General features: G+C 52.1%; 8 protein-coding genes across 8 annotated transcripts; 2 read left to right on the forward strand and 6 right to left on the reverse strand.

Annotated features, from left to right (window-relative positions):
* Window positions 1-237: 237 nt before the first annotated feature.
* On the reverse strand, window positions 238-1,200 carry GLOTRDRAFT_131238 (uncharacterized protein; the record flags this gene model as incomplete). The annotated part of the gene is made up of 1 exon (XM_007870090.1): window positions 238-1,200. The coding sequence occupies one exon, from the start codon at window positions 1,198-1,200 to the stop codon at window positions 238-240; it is 963 nt and encodes a 320-aa protein (XP_007868281.1).
* A 1,689-nt stretch (window positions 1,201-2,889) lies between these two features.
* GLOTRDRAFT_95018 (uncharacterized protein) lies at window positions 2,890-4,281 on the reverse strand (the record flags this gene model as incomplete). Its single annotated transcript, XM_007870091.1, has 1 exon — window positions 2,890-4,281. One exon carries the CDS (start codon window positions 4,279-4,281, stop codon window positions 2,890-2,892), a length of 1,392 nt encoding a protein of 463 aa, XP_007868282.1.
* A 2,033-nt stretch (window positions 4,282-6,314) lies between these two features.
* Window positions 6,315-6,717, reverse strand: GLOTRDRAFT_18560 (uncharacterized protein; the record flags this gene model as incomplete). Its single annotated transcript, XM_007869963.1, has 2 exons — window positions 6,315-6,520; window positions 6,618-6,717. Coding segments are annotated over 2 exons (306 nt in total), but the record flags the coding sequence as incomplete, so codon positions are not given.
* Window positions 6,718-6,874: 157 nt separating this feature from the next.
* Window positions 6,875-7,620, forward strand: GLOTRDRAFT_100761 (uncharacterized protein). Its single transcript, XM_007870092.1, has 3 exons — window positions 6,875-7,209; window positions 7,285-7,449; window positions 7,503-7,620. The coding sequence occupies exons 1-2, from the start codon at window positions 7,138-7,140 to the stop codon at window positions 7,387-7,389; spliced, it is 177 nt and encodes a 58-aa protein (XP_007868283.1). The 5' UTR covers window positions 6,875-7,137; the 3' UTR covers window positions 7,390-7,449; window positions 7,503-7,620.
* A 676-nt stretch (window positions 7,621-8,296) lies between these two features.
* GLOTRDRAFT_78947 (TBPIP-domain-containing protein) lies at window positions 8,297-9,208 on the reverse strand (the record flags this gene model as incomplete). The annotated part of the gene is made up of 5 exons (XM_007870093.1): window positions 8,297-8,450; window positions 8,536-8,654; window positions 8,732-8,823; window positions 8,879-9,019; window positions 9,085-9,208. 5 exons carry the CDS (start codon window positions 9,206-9,208, stop codon window positions 8,297-8,299), a joined length of 630 nt encoding a protein of 209 aa, XP_007868284.1.
* Window positions 9,209-9,638: 430 nt separating this feature from the next.
* Window positions 9,639-11,780, forward strand: GLOTRDRAFT_139935 (uncharacterized protein; the record flags this gene model as incomplete). Its single annotated transcript, XM_007870094.1, has 5 exons — window positions 9,639-9,785; window positions 9,851-10,022; window positions 10,075-10,119; window positions 10,193-10,740; window positions 10,795-11,780. 5 exons carry the CDS (start codon window positions 9,639-9,641, stop codon window positions 11,770-11,772), a joined length of 1,890 nt encoding a protein of 629 aa, XP_007868285.1. The 3' UTR covers window positions 11,773-11,780.
* Window positions 11,781-12,633: 853 nt separating this feature from the next.
* Window positions 12,634-13,821, reverse strand: GLOTRDRAFT_45736 (uncharacterized protein; the record flags this gene model as incomplete). Its single annotated transcript, XM_007869998.1, has 5 exons — window positions 12,634-12,893; window positions 12,947-13,116; window positions 13,171-13,388; window positions 13,444-13,558; window positions 13,619-13,821. 5 exons carry the CDS (start codon window positions 13,819-13,821, stop codon window positions 12,634-12,636), a joined length of 966 nt encoding a protein of 321 aa, XP_007868189.1.
* A 1,347-nt stretch (window positions 13,822-15,168) lies between these two features.
* GLOTRDRAFT_63531 (glycoside hydrolase) lies at window positions 15,169-16,449 on the reverse strand. Its single transcript, XM_007870095.1, has 5 exons — window positions 16,202-16,449; window positions 16,029-16,143; window positions 15,755-15,972; window positions 15,532-15,698; window positions 15,169-15,466 (listed from the first exon to the last, which is right to left on the reverse strand). The coding sequence occupies exons 1-5, from the start codon at window positions 16,405-16,407 to the stop codon at window positions 15,414-15,416; spliced, it is 759 nt and encodes a 252-aa protein (XP_007868286.1). The 5' UTR covers window positions 16,408-16,449; the 3' UTR covers window positions 15,169-15,413.
* Window positions 16,450-19,184: the final 2,735 nt, after the last annotated feature.

The raw sequence follows: 19,184 nt of genomic DNA on the forward strand, positions 1-19,184 counted from the left end.
CAGTTCTGGTTTGAGTCATGTACTGTACATCTGTAGCGCCAGCGGGTCGTAGTTAGCTTAGAATGCGACATACACTGGTTGGGGTTCGAAGCGGCATACCTCTACCTGCGAGGTGCCAAGGGTATCAGCCTCTCTAGAGTGGGCGGAGATACTTCGTGACTGCTCTTACTTGTCAAAATCAGCATTGCAACTCAAGCTCACACCCATTCATACCTATCCCAATGCCGGTCGTCTCAGTCAAACATCGTCTTCCATTTCGAGACCAGCATCTAAGTTGGCACCCTCCTTGGTAATATCACTGCCATTCGAGAAGCGCCATGCCATTTTGCCTTCATCGTCCCACATCTCTACGCTGGCCGTCTCCAGGACAGCGACGGGAAATCCACGAAGGCCCAACACCCGCCTCAAATTTAAGGATGCTGAGAGCAGGGAATCAAAGGGGGACCGTACTAAACCTTTTCTCTTCAGGCTGACATCGAGTTTCTTCAACTGCGGGACAAGAAACCTGTCAGACTGTCCCTCCATCTCGATGAGAAGGCCGAAGAAGAGGCGCGTCTCTCTTCTAACATCGCCCGTATAGTGCCCCTTGATGGAGAGTTCCTCTAGCGAGGGTACCGATTTCAGGAGGTCTTGTAACCTGTCCACATCGTTGAAAATGTCCCGACAATTGAGCTCCAGGCTCTTGAGCTGACAGCCGGAATTCTTCAGCATTGTAACCAAGGGAGGAATAACCGAAGGGGCATTGAAGAAGTCCCAGGGGGAAACCGCAAGATGCAGCTCCCGTAATACTGGAGCCATTACGCCTGGCAAGATGGCGACATATTCTTCGTCTGCGAAGGAGACCTGAAGGTCCTCCAGACTGTGTAAGAGTATTGGCTGGAGTTGTTGTACCGGAGAGTGCCATATATTGATGTGTAGTGACCTGAGGGATCGGCAGAGGTGTAGTGCTCGGAATGAGGGGTGGTGAAGGACGACACGTTCAAGGGATATACGAGTAATCTGGGACCAGGAGAATCCAACGTCCCTGACGTAGTCAAGGGGGGTCATCACAGAAGATATCGATTGGAGCTTCGGCATCGAGAGATTCCCCAATGAAATGGGGGCGACTTTCTCCTCGCGATGCTGCCTCAGCAGCAGATTCTCCAGGAGCGGCAGCTCGGTCAGCTTATCAAGGAGCTGGTGTAGCATCGCCGCGTGCATCTTGAGTGAAAGAGATCTGCAATGCGGTAACCATGATCTCCACGTATTTACACATCCTTCTAAGTCCTCTGAGGGGTCAGCGGCCATCAGGAAAAAGGGGAAGGTCTGAAGGTCTAAATATCTAAATATATTTTTGATCCAGGTATAGCAATTGGGCAGGGGTGAACTGTTGGGTCCACTGGTTGTAATCTACTTCTGTATTCAATAATGTATCATATCCCATACACAAAATGCACAAAATGTCTTGCTAGGGTTGTATCAATACAGGGTCTGAACGACCCAAATCAAGGTTCTAAAGGTCTGACGCGCTGAAAGAATTTCGCGCCCTGTGATTGGTCAAGCAGAGTCTGACGCGTCTAAAAAGGCTGATGCTCAGCCTTTTCAGACCCTTCCCTTTTTACTGATGCGTCGACGGTCAGAATGAGCTTCAATGGTCGGTTCCCAGATCGAGACACGCCGAAATGTATCAGGTCAGTGCGAGCTTTGATTGCCTTCGCCACTTCGACCGACTGGCCAGGTAGCATGGAGGTGGTTTCCGCTAATGTCATTTCGACCTCGGACCACAGCTCGGAGGTCGATGATGCACATTGCCTCCATCGGTTGCAGACATGAGTCAGAGCCACGAGGGGGAGTAGTGCATTCCCACCAGCGGGGATACTTTCTTGAATATCACGATATAGCATAAATATTTTGGAGAGCAGCTCGAACGGAAGTCGATGAACTGGCGGCACAAAGTCCCTCTGGTCTTCTGCTTCTGCCACATGCGAAGTCCCCGTTGGAAGCATCGTACCTGTCACCGTCGGTGGCCAGAATTTGAGCAGGTGCATGACACATCGAGAGCTGTTCTCGTGCACTTACTATACTACAATGATCCACTTGCGCGAATGTGAATCTGCTGAAAGATACCTCAGCAAAGTTAGGCGAAAACAATCAACTGTTAGCAGCAGGCAGAACAGGGAAGCATAAGATGGTGGCCATAAGCACACCAGGCCCAAACACATACACAAACCAAAGGCAAGGTCAATTGCACGGACTGAGGAACAAAGGAAATACAGTGGCTCAGTACATAGTCAAGCTATTTGTACCTATTTGTCCCAGTGGCTCTGCAACCAATACAACCAAAACCTAACATCAACTTCGGATCTGACGGTATGTGTTGGATGATGCCCCTCATGAAATTCTAGTAGACAGCAGAGGCTGTCTCTTATGCGCAAACTCACTCGGATTGAGGAGGACGAGCGGGATGTAGGCATCATGCTGACGCAGGCACAATCATATATATATGCCCGTCTCCGACACCTCGGGAGTTGCAGTCTTTAGGGCCGGGCAAAAGATCGTACAAAAGGGAATTGCAGCCAATCAGTGCCCTCGCAATTTCCCTTCTTTTGCCGGCCCAAGTGTGAACGCTCACGCTCGACAGCTGCTCCGAATACACTGCGGAACACTAGGAGTCAGTAGAATGACTACAAAATTGTGAATGCATCCATTCGTGTACTGATCCTACCACTCCTTGAACGGAGACTCACGGATGGCAAGACATTGGGCAAACCCTGTCTTTCAGTAATAAAGCACCGAGTGGGTCTGCACAGACAGCCTTTTGAGTCACGCGCGAAATGAGTTGGCATACTTTGATACAGGATAATAGCAGGTAAGTCTTGAAGGCCTACGGCTGTCAACCACCCCAAACTATTACTCAGGATGATCATCGAAGTCTGAGCCTTCCTTAGTAACTTGTCCGCCGTCTGACATATGCCAGGATTTTTCTCCATTTTCTCCCCAAATTCTGATAGATGCATTCTCGAGTACGGAGATAGAAAATTCGTAGCGACCCAGCAGGCGTCTGAGGTTCAGCATATTCGAAATGGCGGAATCACTAGGGGATTGAACTATTCCTATCTTCTCGAGGCTGACGTCGAGCTTCTTCAACCTGGGGACAAGGTAGTCATCGGGCGGTATCTGAAGGAAGAGACGGAAGAAGAGCAAAGTCTCTCTTCTGATATCGGACGAGTAATATCCCTTCATGACGAGCTCCTCCAGTGATGGCACAGTATTGAAGAGTCGACGTAGCTCGTCTGCGTCGTCGAAGATATCGCGGCAGTTGAGGTCCATGCTTGTCAGCTGACAACCCGAACTTGTCAACATTGAAATCAATGGCGGAATGATGGACGGTCCACCATCCCAGTGCCATGCTTCCAGATGAAGTACCCGTAAGGCCGGGGCAAGAATGGCTGGAAGGAGGACGGTATACTCCTCGTCTTCGAAGCACAGAGTCAGATCCTCCAGGCCGGGTAGGGATATCGGGCCAAGTCCTTCCACCGAACAATATGTGATGTTGATATACAACGAGCGCAGTGATTGACATCGGGAAAGCACGGAAAATGACGAGTTGTCAAGGATCACACATTCCATGGATATACGTGAAATCTGATCCCAAGGAAATGCGGAGTCGATGAGATGAGGGGGAATGAGATCTGAGGTAAGCTCTCTGAGTTTGGGCATCCGGACCCTCCCTAACTGAAGCGGGTCTCCGTGATACCCCGGCTCCGACTTGACATGCAAAGACTCGAGCAATGGCATCTCCGCGAGCTGGTCCAGCAGCTCGCGTATCATCGGCGTTCCCGTTGCAAGAGTCAGAGACTTGCAGCGGGGTAACCAAGATCTCCAGGCATCCATAGACTGCTGTAAATTTCTGGATGGACCACATGTGATCCACAGAGCAACGATCAACGATAGATTTCCGGATCGAGCAACGCAAAATTGCGCCAGCTCCGTGCGTGACTTGATTCTCCTCTCTACCACACGGGCTTCAAATGATCCCGTCGCGCGTGTAAAGGGGGAAACCGATATTACTATTCTGTGCCATATCTGAGGGGTGGATGATGCGCACTGCCGCCATCGATCGCAAACGTGGGTTAAAACCACGAGTGGGAAGAGATCTTGTACATAGATAGGCCGGACCAAGATATCCCAATACACTAGAAAGATCTCCGAGAGCAGCTCAGCGGGCAGTCGGTGTACCGGCGGTACAGATTCGGACGCGCTCAACGCGCCTTCTACAAGCGCAGGGCTGGTCTGAAGCATCGCAACCTATCGCGAGTGCTCAACATCACCGTACGATTAATGGAGCTACGTGTGCACTGACAGACGAAGATGCAGCTGGCCACTAGATCCTCAGCGAAACCCAGCAAGTACCCTGCGCATTGAGAGGGTTAGAGGACAGTCACTCTGAGAGTCTGCAGGTGCCAGTGTTGACGTTGCAGAGCCAGCGGATACGGGAAAGGCCGGTCTGTACTCACGCCTGTGGACTACCGGAAGCGCCCGACGAGAGGACCCCGGCATACTGGTATATATGTTTGATCCTAGTGCGGACATAAACGGCCAATTTTGAGGCCCTATGTCGGATATTTAGGCGGACATAAAGCCCAAAATTTCGGTCCATGTCCAATATATCACGGCGGACACAAGGGCCTTGCCGGTCTTGGTGTTCGATCACCTGGCGGACATACCGAGTCGTCGAAGTGTCACACCCAGTAGTCCTTGTACTAGGTTGAGTGGTGTCTCTTATGCTTCTCAGTCAACTGTCAGCTCGTCTTGTGTATATCCAGGTATATCCTCAGCAACGGTGAATGAAATGCAAGCTTTGGAAACAGTGGTGGATCTTAGGAAGACTGAAATACAATATCCCGGAGTAATCATGTCACGATCTACTCGTTGCAGCGTTGGGCGTGTGCCGGTTTCGAGGTTGGATCCGTTTGGCGGACACACCGGGGGGCGCCCGAGCATAGGTCACTTATGCGGACATAAGCAGCCCAATTTGGGCTGACCGGATCCTAGAGGCGGACATATCCGGTCCAAATGTGTGAGGCCATAAGGGCCGAAAATCGGGCACTTAGGATCAAACATCAGTACCCATATGCCGGGGTCCTCCGACGAGAGCAGGCGGATAACAGTTACGAATGGAGGCATTTTCTCGAAATATTCACCGCTCTTTGCTCAACCGCCTTGTCGAATCATTGCTAGTCACCTACCTCACCGCGTTCGTGAAAACCTCGAACTTCAAATTCAGGATGTCCACTAAGTACAGCACCACTGGCAGAGTAATCAGGAAACGCTGGTGTTGAAACTTGAAAGTTTGACGAACAGATCAGCAGAGCACGCCTTATAAGCACCCGACGTCTCCCGCCCTATTTGACCACACTCTGCCAGAACGTGTATTATTTCACTGGACCAAACACGAATCCGAGAGAATAGCGGTCTGTACGCGAGACAATCTATTAGGTATAATAAGTACGGTAGTCCGTAGACGGTCAGAGTCATTCTAAGTCTTTTTACATTGTTTCCGACCTGTTAAATCTACAGGAGGTGAATAGACTGATAAAGAAGTCATAAGGACTGGTTAGTGCAGCGCCCTAAGAAAATACTCGACAAACAAGGATTATCGTAATACCGTCTCCGTAGGTCAACGTATCCGCACTTTACACGAAACTGCCTGTTCCAGGCCGACTCTTCTTAAAATCCGAGGAAGATCATATCTAGAGGAATATCACGGATTTGCCAGCCATGCTGAGCGCACTATATATTGACGAGGTGCTGTAAAACACTGGTTCTTCTCTGTGGAGGTGTCATGATGCATAGGGAGGGGCTGGTGAGCGGAGAGTCCGAGGATGGGTATCATGCCCATGTGATGCAAAAGTCGGATCAGTTGCGACAAGGGGGGATTGATCCATTATTGACATCGAACAGTGCTCGGTATACGTCGAAGCCGACAATGGATGGGCGCCAATGGTAGGCATCGTATGACCTCCCGAGGCTCTGGACCATGCTTGCTCCTCTGGTGACCAATGAATAAGTTGTTCGAAGTAGCCGTCAAACGTTGTATACCTACCGAGCAGAAGATGATGCTGCCTTGACAATTTGCGGAACCTAATGACAAAAAACGAGACTACGCAGACACAAATTATCACGGGCACAGTAGCAGCAACGACAATTCCTATTTTGTAAGTCGCGTTCGAGTCCGAAGGCCGTGAAGTAAGAGCAGACACTGTGACTGTCACCAGGGATGTCATGGTCGTTGAGCTCTCTGCTCGCGCCGTCGTGTTATATAAGATGTAATCCAGGAAGCTAGCAGTACCGTTCCCCAAGTTCGTCATCTTAATAGTGTGTTCTCCAAGAGAAAGCGGGTCCGATTCGAAATAGGCCTGATGGTATTCGGTGGTCGGGGGAGATATGTACAAATACGGTGTGGCCGCGCCGTCATCCAAGATGAAGGAAGCATTGGCACCCTGGGGACCCACAGTACCGTACACGCCAATCCAAGTGCCTTTAATCTGAATTACAACATTTGCAGAGGAACGGGCCGGGACCGGAACACACACCATTGAAGGTGAACATCATGCTCAGATTTGATGTCGTTGCACCGGATGTAGTCCCCCAGTACTCCTGCTGCACACCACCATATGTCCAGCTCCCGAAATAGATGATACGAGGGTCTCTATCGTCAACCGTGATTTGTTCCATTTACCGACGCTCTTCAGTTCTGCGTCGAGTCTCCTCCTGTGGTGAGGACGCACTAGCAGAAGAGCTGCGCTGGGAGAAGGGGCGGCAAGACAGAGGAGTGTCACTGCAAACGGTCTTCGGAGCTCTACCCAAGCAAACTGTATTTATGTACCAGATGTGTGAATGATAGATGAAGATCATACCGAGCGAACTGCCAAGATGACCTTCTGATGAGGTTCACGCGCACATCCTCGATCCCTCTAGGTTGGTCTTGTACCATATATAGGCTATACGGTTGCTGCCTCTGGGGCCAATAAAGCCCTATCATGGCAACAAACGGTATGAACGCGTTCTCAAAGCACAGTACATCGCTGGCCTACCTGCCTTCGAATAGAGTTGCATCAGAATGATAGATAGCAAGAAAATAGTTCAGTCGAAACAATGCCGCACGGACGCTCGGGAACCACCACTGGCACTTGCGTAGACACCCACGAATCGTCGAAACAATCCCTACTAGAACAATCAATTTCGCGCAAAAGGTCAAAGTGACGATATCATAGGGATTCCACAAGACTAAGGAAAACGCACAAAGGTTCAGGCGCACATATGCAGGCGAAAACGATCGCCACATCTATCGGACTGGCTACTCAAGCTTCAAGATTTGATAGCTCTTGCCACTGGCACCTCCCCTAGCAGGCATAGAGAGGCGCTCTGCACGGATCCTTCCGGGGAACAGGTCTCAAAGGGTGCAGCCTGTACAGCCCCGCATCAGCTTCGACGCAGTCATAGCGAACGGCCTTGCGTACTTTCTCACAGGGACCCTGTCAATCTGTCTTGCCCGTGAATATTTGAATGCGCACTTGATGTCATACAGTTATAGGAGAACCAGTTGGGGCCTCGACAAATCTGTTGGCGTGCCGTTTGCTGGCTCCTATCTGCCGCAAAGTCAGTATCAGACCTTGAATAAGCTTAAATCCTGGTGAATGTGACAGACGCACCTATGCAACGATGCCGAATGAGGAGATCGTGTAACCCTTCGAGAGAATATCTAGAAACTCGATCATCAGACTCGTATTCATCAAAAGTCGCGATCCACAGCAATGCACCAAGTAAAATATGGAGTCTATCTTCCAGATGGTCGTCCTACACAGACGTGATATCAACGTGCCTTGCGAGGGTCGTGGACCGCAATGGAGTGACGACGCCACCGAACCACCAAGCAGCGCGTTATACCCTGCCACCGCCACAGCAAGGATGGAGAGACACAGCAGTTCGACTGATGGGATATGATAGATTGATGGGTGTCTGCCCCGGCGTCAGGTAATCCGAACTGGAATAGCATAGCATAGCATCCACCCTCCTGTACAGCCATGTCGCGGTTTCATTGCACAATACCCTAGCAGCAATACACGGGGATGATCGACTCAACAGGCATAACATAACTCAGGCTACGGCGGCGCTAGGAACCTGAGCCAGACATCCAGCACACAGATAGACACGACATATAGCAAACACCAGCTACAACATGAAGCACAGACACAAGCGGGAGGACCAAGACGCAAGCAGCAGGCAGGCAGGCAACTCGAACGCCGATATTTCTTCATTTCTTGGCCTTCCCATTAGCGCCCAGAGAAGTGCATAGACTGTTGCGTTCCAATACAGCGTGCTCGTCGGCGTCGTACTCGATCCCGAGGTCTTCAGCCAGATTGGTGGCGTCCTGCCGAGGTAGAGCGTCTGTGGCGAGATCCCAGAAGCTATAGCGGATTAATGATATGCACCGACAGAAGAAATGAGGTACAACGCGGAGGAGCCCCATTCTATTCCGGAAGAGGGACCTACTCTTTGAATATCTTCCTGCGTCGGACCCATTCCATTCGCCATTTGACCCAGTCGGCGTCCAACTGAGCGATTTCGGCCGCTGATACGAGAGGCGTGCCAGAACGCAGTGGTTCAAGGTGCTTTCGTGCGTTCGCAACCTAGCGCATATAGCCGAGACACGTTGAAGGGGATACGCTGGTATACTCTGAGCAAACACGCGATAAGACTGGATACGTACGGCTGCAGCGACTTCGTCTATCAGAGTGGCCAGCTCCGCATCGGTCGGCGTGCTCTTCAACTTGGCTAGCTCTGAAAAGCCATATAAATCACGACAAAGACTGTACCATTCCGCAACGTGGCGCACCTGCTGACGCGACTTTCACCTCAGCGGCCAACGCAGTATTTTCTTCCTCGATGGCTTTGTACTCGGTCTCCAATGCAGAGAGTTTCTCCGCGGGCAATTCTCCGAGGTTGGCCTGATTCGCTACGAAGAAAGTCGTTTTACCTAATGCGGCCCCCACGATTCAATGGTCCACTTCGGATCCAGAACTCATGTGCGAGGCAGTATACCGTATGACTTCTGCACCACCTCTTTCTTCTCAGCAAGGGCTACTAAAATCTTCTGAGTGGCAGTTTTCGGCACGGCGCCCTTGAGATTCGCCGAGACATCCACAGCTCCGAAGGGGCGGTTCATCTGCAGCTTATGTCAATGAATGGTGTTGAAGGGACAGAAAACCATGAACCTTCTTGATATATGCTAATACCCTGTCTTCCGCTGCGCTTGCCGAACACGTTCAGATGAGTCGATGTGCAGGACTCGTCTGCGCACCTTCCTGGCCTTTCAAAACTTTGACATCGCTCTTGGTCTTGGTTGTCATCGTCGCAAATCAAGCAGAGGCGAGGCGAGCGGAAAAGCGAGTCCGTCGGCGCCAGGCGTTGACGTGTCGTAGCCTGTAGGTGTGCAAGACGCGAACTGTCACGCGTACTCGCAAACTCATCGACATCAGGTGACCTGGTCAGTCACATTCTCGTGTCACGCGGCTCCCATTAACGAGTCGCCGCAGCGCCACATAGAATGCGAGCCTGGTCACGAAGCGCAACCTTGTCTCTTATTCGCATCCATCATGCCTGCGTATTATGCACTCTGCATAAGCAAAAGTCCTTCTATAGAATATGATATCGAAATTCATACTCTACAAAAGGACGGCGACATTGGCGAGTACAAGGTTGGCACCATGCACCGAAGTCTCACACAGGCCGAGTTCTATGTGGTTCGTTACCTTGGCTCTTGCCACACGGGCCAGAAAGAGAGAAGCACCACTGATTGATTCTCAAGCTCGACGAGCCCGCACGGAAACAGAGCGTCGAGGAGCTGCGGAAGTGGAGTGAAGAATGTATCGCCAACGAGGACGACCTCTCCGCGAGGGCAACGGTTTACCGGAAATGGCACGTAGTGAAACCGGAAGTGGAAGATTTGAAGGGATGTTCTCTCAAGCTTGCAGTCGTTGGTGCGTCAACTTGTCGTCACCTTGACTCACAGCGCGACTGATCATTATAAAGTATCCCCGCCGCCACTGCCCTCCCCCCCTACTACGCCGTCAATCGGTCTTGCGTCAATCTGCCAAGAATGCAGTGTGTGCTCATGTATGATGCATGTCTATGAACTAATGACCGTCAGATCCTGCAAAAGTCCTAGAAAAGATTGCCCGGAGCTATGGCAAACCTTCGTCCGAAGCCGAGCCTAAGAACATGTGTGATAGGCAGCACCCCTCAAACATCCTTGGGGCTTACAACGGACGGCCATTGTACCTAACCCCCCCTCCAATCGCCATATTTCACCCCGTCTTCGCCCAGATGACTAGAGAATCGCGCCAGCCTGCCCGCCTCCATGACTTCACAGCGGACGAAATCGATGCAGCATACAAATTTCTACTCGCTTGCACCGAAAATTATCTCGACGAATCCGAGTTTCAAGAAGCTATGCAGCACTTCCCTTTCATTGGCAGGACCAGATTCTGGCACGAATTAAACATCAACTTATCGAGCGGCCAGACCAGGTCAATGCGACTTGACGGTGGTTCCTCCGTCGACGTGGCTCTGCCTGGTGCTAAATTGGCGGCAGCATACACCGCTTTAGGAGAACTGAAGAAGTTGGGCGAGCAGGAGGCGGATGCCTCGATGCAGGCGATGGCTGCACACATGCAGCTAGTTTTGCACAATAATCAGGTATGTCATCGCGAGCTGGAGCTCGTGCGATGTTTTGCTCATCAACATCAATAGTATGAGCTGATCCGGCAACACTCCTGCTGTCCTGTGCTGCTCGTGGCCCTCTCCGGCGACATCTTAATCATCTGGGGTGGTGTCTATGGCGAGCGGTTCTTGTACGAGCCTCTGATGACTATTCGTGCTGGACTGCAGCCTAGCATGTATTCCGACGACCCTGGCTTTGGCGGCAATCACGTTGGCGCCGGTGTTCTCGAGGTCGCCAAGGTCCTCAGGGTTCTGCGAAGAGGTGTCGACGCTCTTGAGACCTATTACGAGGGGCTCTTATCGTCATTGCCAAAGATCAAGGAGAAAAAACCGTCTCGACCAGGCTCCCGGGTGAAGTCCAACGCCGGTGGAGCGTGGACGCAGCCTGTTGATCTGCCTCCTGCTTCCCCACACTGGTCGACTTTCATTATCGGGGGAGTATCCTACAAACTCCAGTATGCGGAAACGCTCGTCCCCGAAAGCATTCAGAAAACCGTCTATCGTGCCACAGTAAGTCCGCGATTGAATGATCGCACTGACAAAGTCGTCGTCAAATTCACGCACTGCTACGGCGAAGAGGGTCACCGCTTGCTCGCGGGCAATGGTCTGGCGCCCGAGCTGTACTACTGCGCATACGAGCCCACTGTAGACATGATTGTCGTCGTCATGGCCTTCATGCCTGGGAAGGTGTCTGGGTCGGGTGTATCGCTTTCTCACAAACAGCAGGGCGACCTGAAGCGCGCAGTGGCTCTCCTTCACGGCGCCGACCTCGTCTTTGGGGATCTCCGCCGGCCGAACATCATCGCGCATGATGACACGGTTGCTTTGGTGGATTTTGAGTGGTGCGGGGCCGCGATGGATAACGCGGAGCAAGGAAAACGCCGAGCGAGGTATCCCGTCGATATCAACCTCAGCGATATCGAGTGGGCACCTGGGGTGCGGCGCTATGGGTATATCGAGAAGGCGCATGACTTGTTCATGCTAAAGTCCCTATGTACAGATGTTTAGGCTTGGTGTGCATGATTATGTATAGCCTTGATGTTGGTGAACGGGTTTCAATCTTCCTTATGTGAGTTCCACCTGCCAGCTCAGAACACGCTCTTTCCTGCTGGCGCTCGCGTTTTGAGTGCAGCCCAGCCTGGTCCCTGTCCCCCGTCTCACTCTACACCCCGGCTCGAACCACCGAACGCATGCTTATCATGCCAAAGCCCATTCATCGTATTCGTGTTCTCAGCCTCGACCACCCGAGTAGTAGTACTGTTCAGGATTGCCACCGAGTACGCTTTGTAAAGATTGTATGGTAGGGATATTTTTTCTGCAGTAGTGTTATATTTTGTACATGTGTGGGTCTAGAGACGCCCTCGCGCTGCACTGGCACGGAGTCCAGACTAGACTCAATCGATGCTTGGGATTTTTTTTGGCTCTGTGAGACTAATGTGAGATGGAGGAGTCTGTCAGTTGCGCCCTTGATGCATTAGCGTACGTTGTTCCCGATATCTATGTTCACAGCAGACATAGTGACCTAGGAAAACAACTCGATTTCGTTCGCTCTTGTACAACTCAACACACCTACGTAGACTCCGATCCTGTCGGAGGCGGACATCACCGAGATGTCGCAAACTTAACCTCAGAAGACTAACACCGGATACCAGTGTCTCAGCCAATTGCTTAAAGATCGCCCTCTAGAAAGAGCGGCGTCCCAGAGTACCAGAACGAGCAAGTCGCTGGTACGTCACGCCAGCCAGGCATGCATCTTTAGTCGCGGTACAACCGCTCCAGTCAGGGTCAGGCTGGCCGGCGTCGATGCACTTGTTGTAATCTGGAAAGGCCGCCAAAATCAGTAAAGTGCCTTATAACGCGTAGAAGACACTACGCACTATTCATGCAGGTGTTCGCGTCGACGATGGCGGTCCCGCTAGCGGCAGCGGAGCTAGCCGTGCTCGTACCTATAGCAGAGCTAGAGGGTGCGGCGGAGGAGGACTGGGTGGCGGCCGCAGAGGATGAGGAGTCAGCGGTCGAAGAGGCGACTGCCGTGCTGCTGGCTGCAGCAGATGAGGAAGACCCGCCGGAGAAAGCCTCATTGCTCGTCCAGACAGGCGGACCGGGGATGGGGTATGAAGTAATACTACCTATGAATTTATTTGTGTTAGGATTTGTCTAATGACGTCACCTCTGTGCTTACCGCTATAGACGTTGAAGGTGATGCCGGGAGTGGTGGGAGTATAGCCGCCTGGGAAGGACACGAGAGCCTGAGATGTGGGTGTCTCCGTACCAGGGCCGGTGACTTGGACTTGGAAGCAGTCAGGGTAAAACTGAGCACCGGGATAGGTCTCAGCTTGGTGCAGGGCGATTCTTAAGATGGAGCTGAGTGGTCCGGTCGATACAGCAAAACCTTCGATCTCTCACATTTCATGACGGACAATGTACTGTCCCGGAGCGAGCGCCTTCGGTATGGTCACAGTCCAAGTGCTATTCTGTGCCGACATGATATCCGTAGCGGCCCACTTGCCGTTCTCGTAACCTGCTTCGTCAATCTTGAACCAAATGACGTCGGAGCCAGTGGGGGAATAGCTGGTGATATCGGTGTTGCTAGGCACTTTCCCCATGTAAGTAATGACTGGGCCCTGTTGGCGGTAAATTATGGGGAGCTATATGAGTTGCGTAGCGTTTGTGACTTACGACATGCGAACTGGGCCATGTAGTCCAGTGGAAGGCAATCTCATCCCCAGCGGCTGCTGAAGCTATGAGAGCGGCGGGCTTCGTACCGGAGCCCCCTGAGCCATTACATTGGATGCTTTCACGGCGAGTGACAGTCAGTACGTCTCTTCAGGTACCCATTGAACAACTCACTCACTCAAGGAGTGTGAGATCTTCGACGGGCCCATTTCCTGGAATAGCTCTCTCAATACGCTGGGGGACGGGGCTTTCGTATGGGTCCTGGTAGGGCTGATATCCGGTGTAAACTTGTCCGCCTATCGTGACTTGATCAACATATCCATGGGCAGCGACCCGCAGAACCAAAGCAAGGACGGGTAGGAAGGATTGGGCACGGAACATCTTGTACAGTGGGTCGACTGGGGCAGACTCGCCTAGGGTCAGTCTTTATAGAGACGCCAGCTGAGTATGAACCTACGGACGAAGCGCGGGCTTCAGCCAAAAGCGATGTCAGGCGACTTCAGGAAATGAAAGTGTGGACGCAGAAGCTCTGGCGGGGTAGTCAAGGATCGGAGAAGGAAGGATGCAGGCAGTCTGTTAAGCTCGAAGGGCACGATGCGTGATTTTCATATGTTGTGGGAGGAATGATGCGAACGACCGGATTGGTGACTCTGAAGCAGGCTGCTCACGGCCGCCGAGGGCCAGCAATTACAGCAGTAGCTGTAGTTTCTCTACCTCGGCGTCCAAGTAAGCAGGAACATCGTGCTGGTACCGTCGGCACTGTCTTTGGATACGGGCGGAATCCCTCAGTTGATCAGTGCCGCATTCGGCCAATGTCGGCTTAACCACCGCAGGCCTCTGAGTCCTCTACCGAACGCTTGCTTCAGGCACCATTACCACGTCCATTTGTCTTCATCCGCCAGTCGCTATGGCTTCGGGTACACATATGAAGGGTCTGGCCACGGTCCTGGAATTGCTGGCATCCAGGTCATGATAACGCCAGTCTTCAGGCTCACCACGCCAAATGGGAACTTCAGAGCTGTATAGAGTTCATCTACGGCCTAATTAATGCCCCACCTGTTCAAGAATCGCAAGTAGCTGCAAGCATAAGTCACATATGTCGATGATAATCCAATAGGGCAGAGGCACAATACCTCAACGCAGTTATGCGTCATGGATACACGAATCGACTCGCGGACCACTCAATTTTCCCCGAGTCGATAGTAAGAGCTCGTCATGCCGATTCGATTTGCGCTGTAGAGTTACTAATAGGATGGCCTGACAACAGCCGTATTGTGACCACCTTGTGAACATCCGTGACATCGACCAAAAGAGTTTCTCAGCACGGAGAACATCCATCAGGATGCTGCATCGTACCATTCTCCTCGCACTCTAGGCCTTTCCGCCCAGTTCTGTGGTGCGTTCCAGCCCGCTTTCCAGCCGCTTCATGCGGTTCAGGAAGTTGGGTACTTCCTTCCTGTGGATGCCAGTGAATGGAGCGTGGGCGTGTGAATGATGTCATGCTGCTCTTTCATTATCGTCGGATCAAATATGGGCCGTTGTGTAGTTAACGTTGAAGCAGTGCCTGTGGCACGAGCCACCCACTCGGAGTCTTGGCCTCGCTCGCCAAGGGGTCGCACTGACATGAGCGGTCGCAAACCAGCGTTCAACGTTCAACGCTCAGTGGCGAAAATTAAGGCACAATTTGGTCGTGACGATCCCTGCTTCAGGGAAAGCCACATAACTAGCTTGAAGGCACAGCAAATACACATTCTCCATAATTAACATATGTACAGCAGTTTAACTATCCGGAAAGCCCACACATCTGAAGAAGACATCAAGAAGACAGAAATTCATATCGAGATTCGAACTAGTCAATTAATCCAATCCAATGCTTGAACATGCTGAGCACGATGCCCGCTCAAGTCACGAGTCCTGAGTACACGGGTGAGCGACACTCGACCGTGCGACTTGAGGACTCGCTATCTGATCACTTAATTGCCGGTCCAGACGGCGGGGCCAGGGATCGGGTACGAGGTGAAGTTGGCTACAGTTCAATGTACACGTTAACCGACTTCCAAAACTGCAGACGTGAGGATCAAAGACACGTACTGTAGACGTTGAAAGCGATTCCGGGGGTCGTAGCAGTGTAAGCACCGGGGAAGGAGACGAGGTAGCTTCCGCTGGGGGTCTTGTTTCCGGACCCGGTCACCCGGATCTGGAAGCAGTCGGGGTAGCTCTGGGCGCCCGGATACGTCTGCGCCTGATGCAAGGCGATGCTGCGCATCAGGTATCAGTCAACTCAATGTCTAAATGAAAAGAGGATAACTCCCACATCTCGTGGCGGACGATGTACTGCCCCGGAGCAAGCGAGCTCGGGATAGTGACCGTCCAGGTGCTGTTTTGCGCGGAGAGGACGTCGGTGGCGGCCCACTTGCCGTTAGAGTATCCACCTTCGTCGATCTTGAACCAGATGACGTCCGAGCCGGTGGGCGAGTACTTGGTAACGTCGGTGCTGCTCGGCACCTTGCCAAGGTAGGTGATTACGGGACCCTGCAGTATTGTCTTGATTGGAGGCTGATCGACTAGAATATGTATGAGATGCTTACGACGTGCGAAGACGGCCAGGTGGTCCAATGGAAGGCGATCTTGCCACCCGCCGCAATAGTGGCCACGAGGGGCGCCGGAGAGCTGCCTCCGCCATTCTCCCCGTTGCATTGAACGCTGTGTGACAGTAACAAGGTGAAACTCAGTCCATGCGGTGGTGATTATGCGGGCTTACTCGATTGTAGTTAGGGCTGTGACGGGGCCGTTCCCTGGGATGGGACGCTCGATGCGCTGGGGGGCCGGGGTCGTGTACGGGTCGTTGTAAGGCAGGTACCCAGTGTACTGGGTGCCACCAACGTTGAGGGTATCAACGTACCCGTGGGCTTGGACGCCGAGCGCACAGGCAACGATGGCGAAGAATGTCTTGGTGAAGGAGACCATTGCTACTACCGAGTGGGCGGTACTGGACCTGGCTAGCTTGGACAAGACCGAGCTGGAGAGCAGAGGCAACGTTGAGCTGGTATTTATAGGAAAGTAGACGTAATCTGGACTGTTTGATTCAGGGACTACAGAAACCGAAGGAAGGTTCCGAGAGTGGGCAGGTAATCTGTGGAAGTACGGTGCGCGTGTTCGTCGGTCATGATCTATGAGGAAGTGCAGCTATTTTGGCGAGGTTCATCCAACGTATGTGCGGAGATGAGGCAGCGACACGAAGACACTATTGACTTCTTTTGCTCTGTTAAATGGTGAGACATCGAGGTGAACCAAAGGTACGGTGTAGCGAAGGGATGCATACCTATTTTCTACCTTCGTAGCCATAGTGTAGCCAGCATAAGTAAGAATGCGAGTCGGAGCGGGCGACGACCTCGATTACTCCGGAGTTGAGCAGCATAGGCCGCTTGCGACATGGCCAAGACAAATGTTCGATGCCGCGTGATCCAGAGGTAGCCCATTCAGATGAACCTCGGGCAGTTCGCACTCGCCCAGTTCCTCTAAGAGGAATACCATCAGACCGTGAATGATGCGGTGTTCGGATGAAAGACCTCTGTGTCAAACGCATCCTGTATCGCGTCTACCCACATGACGATTATGGGGAGTCCGTTCTATAGCTTCTGGCCACTGCCATGCCTCGGCTTGAGGTTAGCAATGGGTGGTTCGGAAGAGGCAATTTCGCCCGGAACATGGGAGTCACCACGTGGTTGACTGGCTTCCTCCTCGGACTCTGTTCTAGGTCAGGTTCTGGTCGCCGCTAACGTGGAGCCATTTGCCAGTGTGCGCATACGAGTCGTCGACGGCTGCCGGGACGTCAAGACTTCCTTGAGTCAGTACCAATTTTCTGTTGGAGGCTTCCTGATAATGACGAGTCGCAATGGATGTCAACTCGATTAAAGTCTTTGATGAAGACCGCTGAAGGGATGTGCAGTCTCAACAAGCCGTTATTGTTCCCTCGGCCATCGCTCAAGGTACCGGTGATCATTTTGACATCAACAAGAAGAGTCTCCCGTGCTGAACACCTCCGAACTTTAACCGTAGAGTTGCCTAGGTTATGCTGTGTCGCTACTGCGAGAGGCAACGCTGGATAAATTTTGGATCAATACACCCTCGACATCAGAGTTAAATCCTAAAGAGACTCTAGCCAAGGCCCGCCCGGATTGGCCGGAGACGACTTGCCGGAACCGCACTCCACTTGTGTTTCGTGGGTAAACTCCGTTGGTATTGGCAATGCACGATTCTTAAGTTTCCTGCTCGTTTCGTCGTTGCATTCAAGGCCTCATGACATGCGTACTTGCAAATCTCATGGGCTCTTTCTTACTCCTTCATCTTTACCTCGGCGGGCCGGGCCTGGCTAGACCCGCTAATGTACCCTGCTTGCCCTGTGCCCCAGCAAGTTGCCTTACAGATTTTTACTCTCCTCGGATTCTCCCTCGACGATCCATTCGCCATACGCACGCAAGCACTCGAGGCCGACTCGGGGCGACTATCTACCGAACCCTACGCTCAGCCTATTTGTTCCTAGGTCTTCGACTCTCGGTAGGTAGCATTCCGGATTCGCCGGAATTGGGTGTCAACCTGACCCTGGTATTCTCCGACCGCTCAATCGGCGTCTCCTATCCTGAGGAAGTCAGGAAACCCGCTTTTTTCTACGCGTTCCCATCGGGTGGGGCCGTCATGTTTGCGACCTCTGCTGACGTCTCAGAGTCTACGGGCCGTTGCGGCCATGCGTGTCCAAGGTGCTCGTTGTGTCGATGGGCGCCCCTAAGGTGGCCCCATATATACTAATGGTCTCCAGAGACATCCCGCAGCGAACCATCGATTTGAGCCTATGGACACCCTCTGCGCACGCAGCGTCCCTCCTGAACTCGAACGTTCTTTCAGCCTCCTCCTCGTTCTCGTCCTCTGGATCCGGACTGCAATGAATCATCACCCATCTCTTCTCTGACTATCTGACCAGGCGCTTAGGGCCAATGTCCCGCAAACTGGACACGCAGGTTGTGAGTTGAGCTCTCGTAGCGATGGTCGTGAGATATAGCAAACACGTTGTGGGCTTTCTGCAACGATTCAATTCATTGGTTGCTACATACGTCATGCGTTCATTCACAGGAGGCCAGGTAATAATGCCGACAGACGTATATGAAGTCAGAGAATGTGCTGCAAACCTCATTGAAATCGTATACCGTTGTAAACCCCATACACATGTCGAAATCCGTCATGATGACGATTCAACTGGAGGCGTATCCCGAGAGAGCGGCCATAAATTTAGCGTCTACCCTTCGGTTCGACGACGCACGATCGCCTTTCTTTGGGGAAACGGGTCTTGCTGCAAGTGATGATCCGGGGTTAATGTGGCCATGAATGCATATGCTGGAGATTGGTTGCTCAACGGCGAAGCACTCAGAAGGCATCTTCATTATCATCCTTTGCGAACCTTCTGCCTCCAGGACATTCCCCATGTTTCTTCGAACTTATCAGTACCCTCGGCATACTTATAATTAATTTCCTGGGCGCGAAGATACAAACGTGTTTCCATTCGTGAGCCTGTCAGTTTGAGCGGGCTGTTACACTGCTGAACTAACCTACGCTGACTTTGAGTACGTACACGATATATAGGGAGCCAGGATATTTCGTCTACACTTAGTGACGGCGCCGCATGACGGATTGAAAACAAGGCCCAAGTCTTATTTCGTCTCCCATTAGTGGTGTTTATTATTTGCACTTGC

This window comes from Gloeophyllum trabeum (assembly GCF_000344685.1).
Source record: "Gloeophyllum trabeum ATCC 11539 unplaced genomic scaffold GLOTRscaffold_00011, whole genome shotgun sequence".
NCBI lineage: Eukaryota > Fungi > Basidiomycota > Agaricomycetes > Gloeophyllales > Gloeophyllaceae > Gloeophyllum > Gloeophyllum trabeum.

Bases quoted from the DNA above. Each gene is read 5' to 3' on its own strand.
- GLOTRDRAFT_100761 (XM_007870092.1), top strand. From the start codon at position 7,138: ATGCCGCACGGACGCTCGGGAACCACCACTGGCACTTGCGTAGACACC. The intron at 7,210-7,284 runs CTAGAACAATCA...AGGAAAACGCAC, and splicing joins AATCGTCGAAACAATCCCTA to AAAGGTTCAGGCGCACATAT.
- GLOTRDRAFT_63531 (XM_007870095.1), bottom strand. From the start codon at position 16,407: ATGGTCTCCTTCACCAAGACATTCTTCGCCATCGTTGCCTGTGCGCTC. The intron at 15,973-16,028 runs GTAAGCATCTCA...ACAATACTGCAG, and splicing joins CCTGGCCGTCTTCGCACGTC to GGTCCCGTAATCACCTACCT. The intron at 15,699-15,754 runs GTGGGAGTTATC...CCTGATGCGCAG, and splicing joins TACATCGTCCGCCACGAGAT to CATCGCCTTGCATCAGGCGC.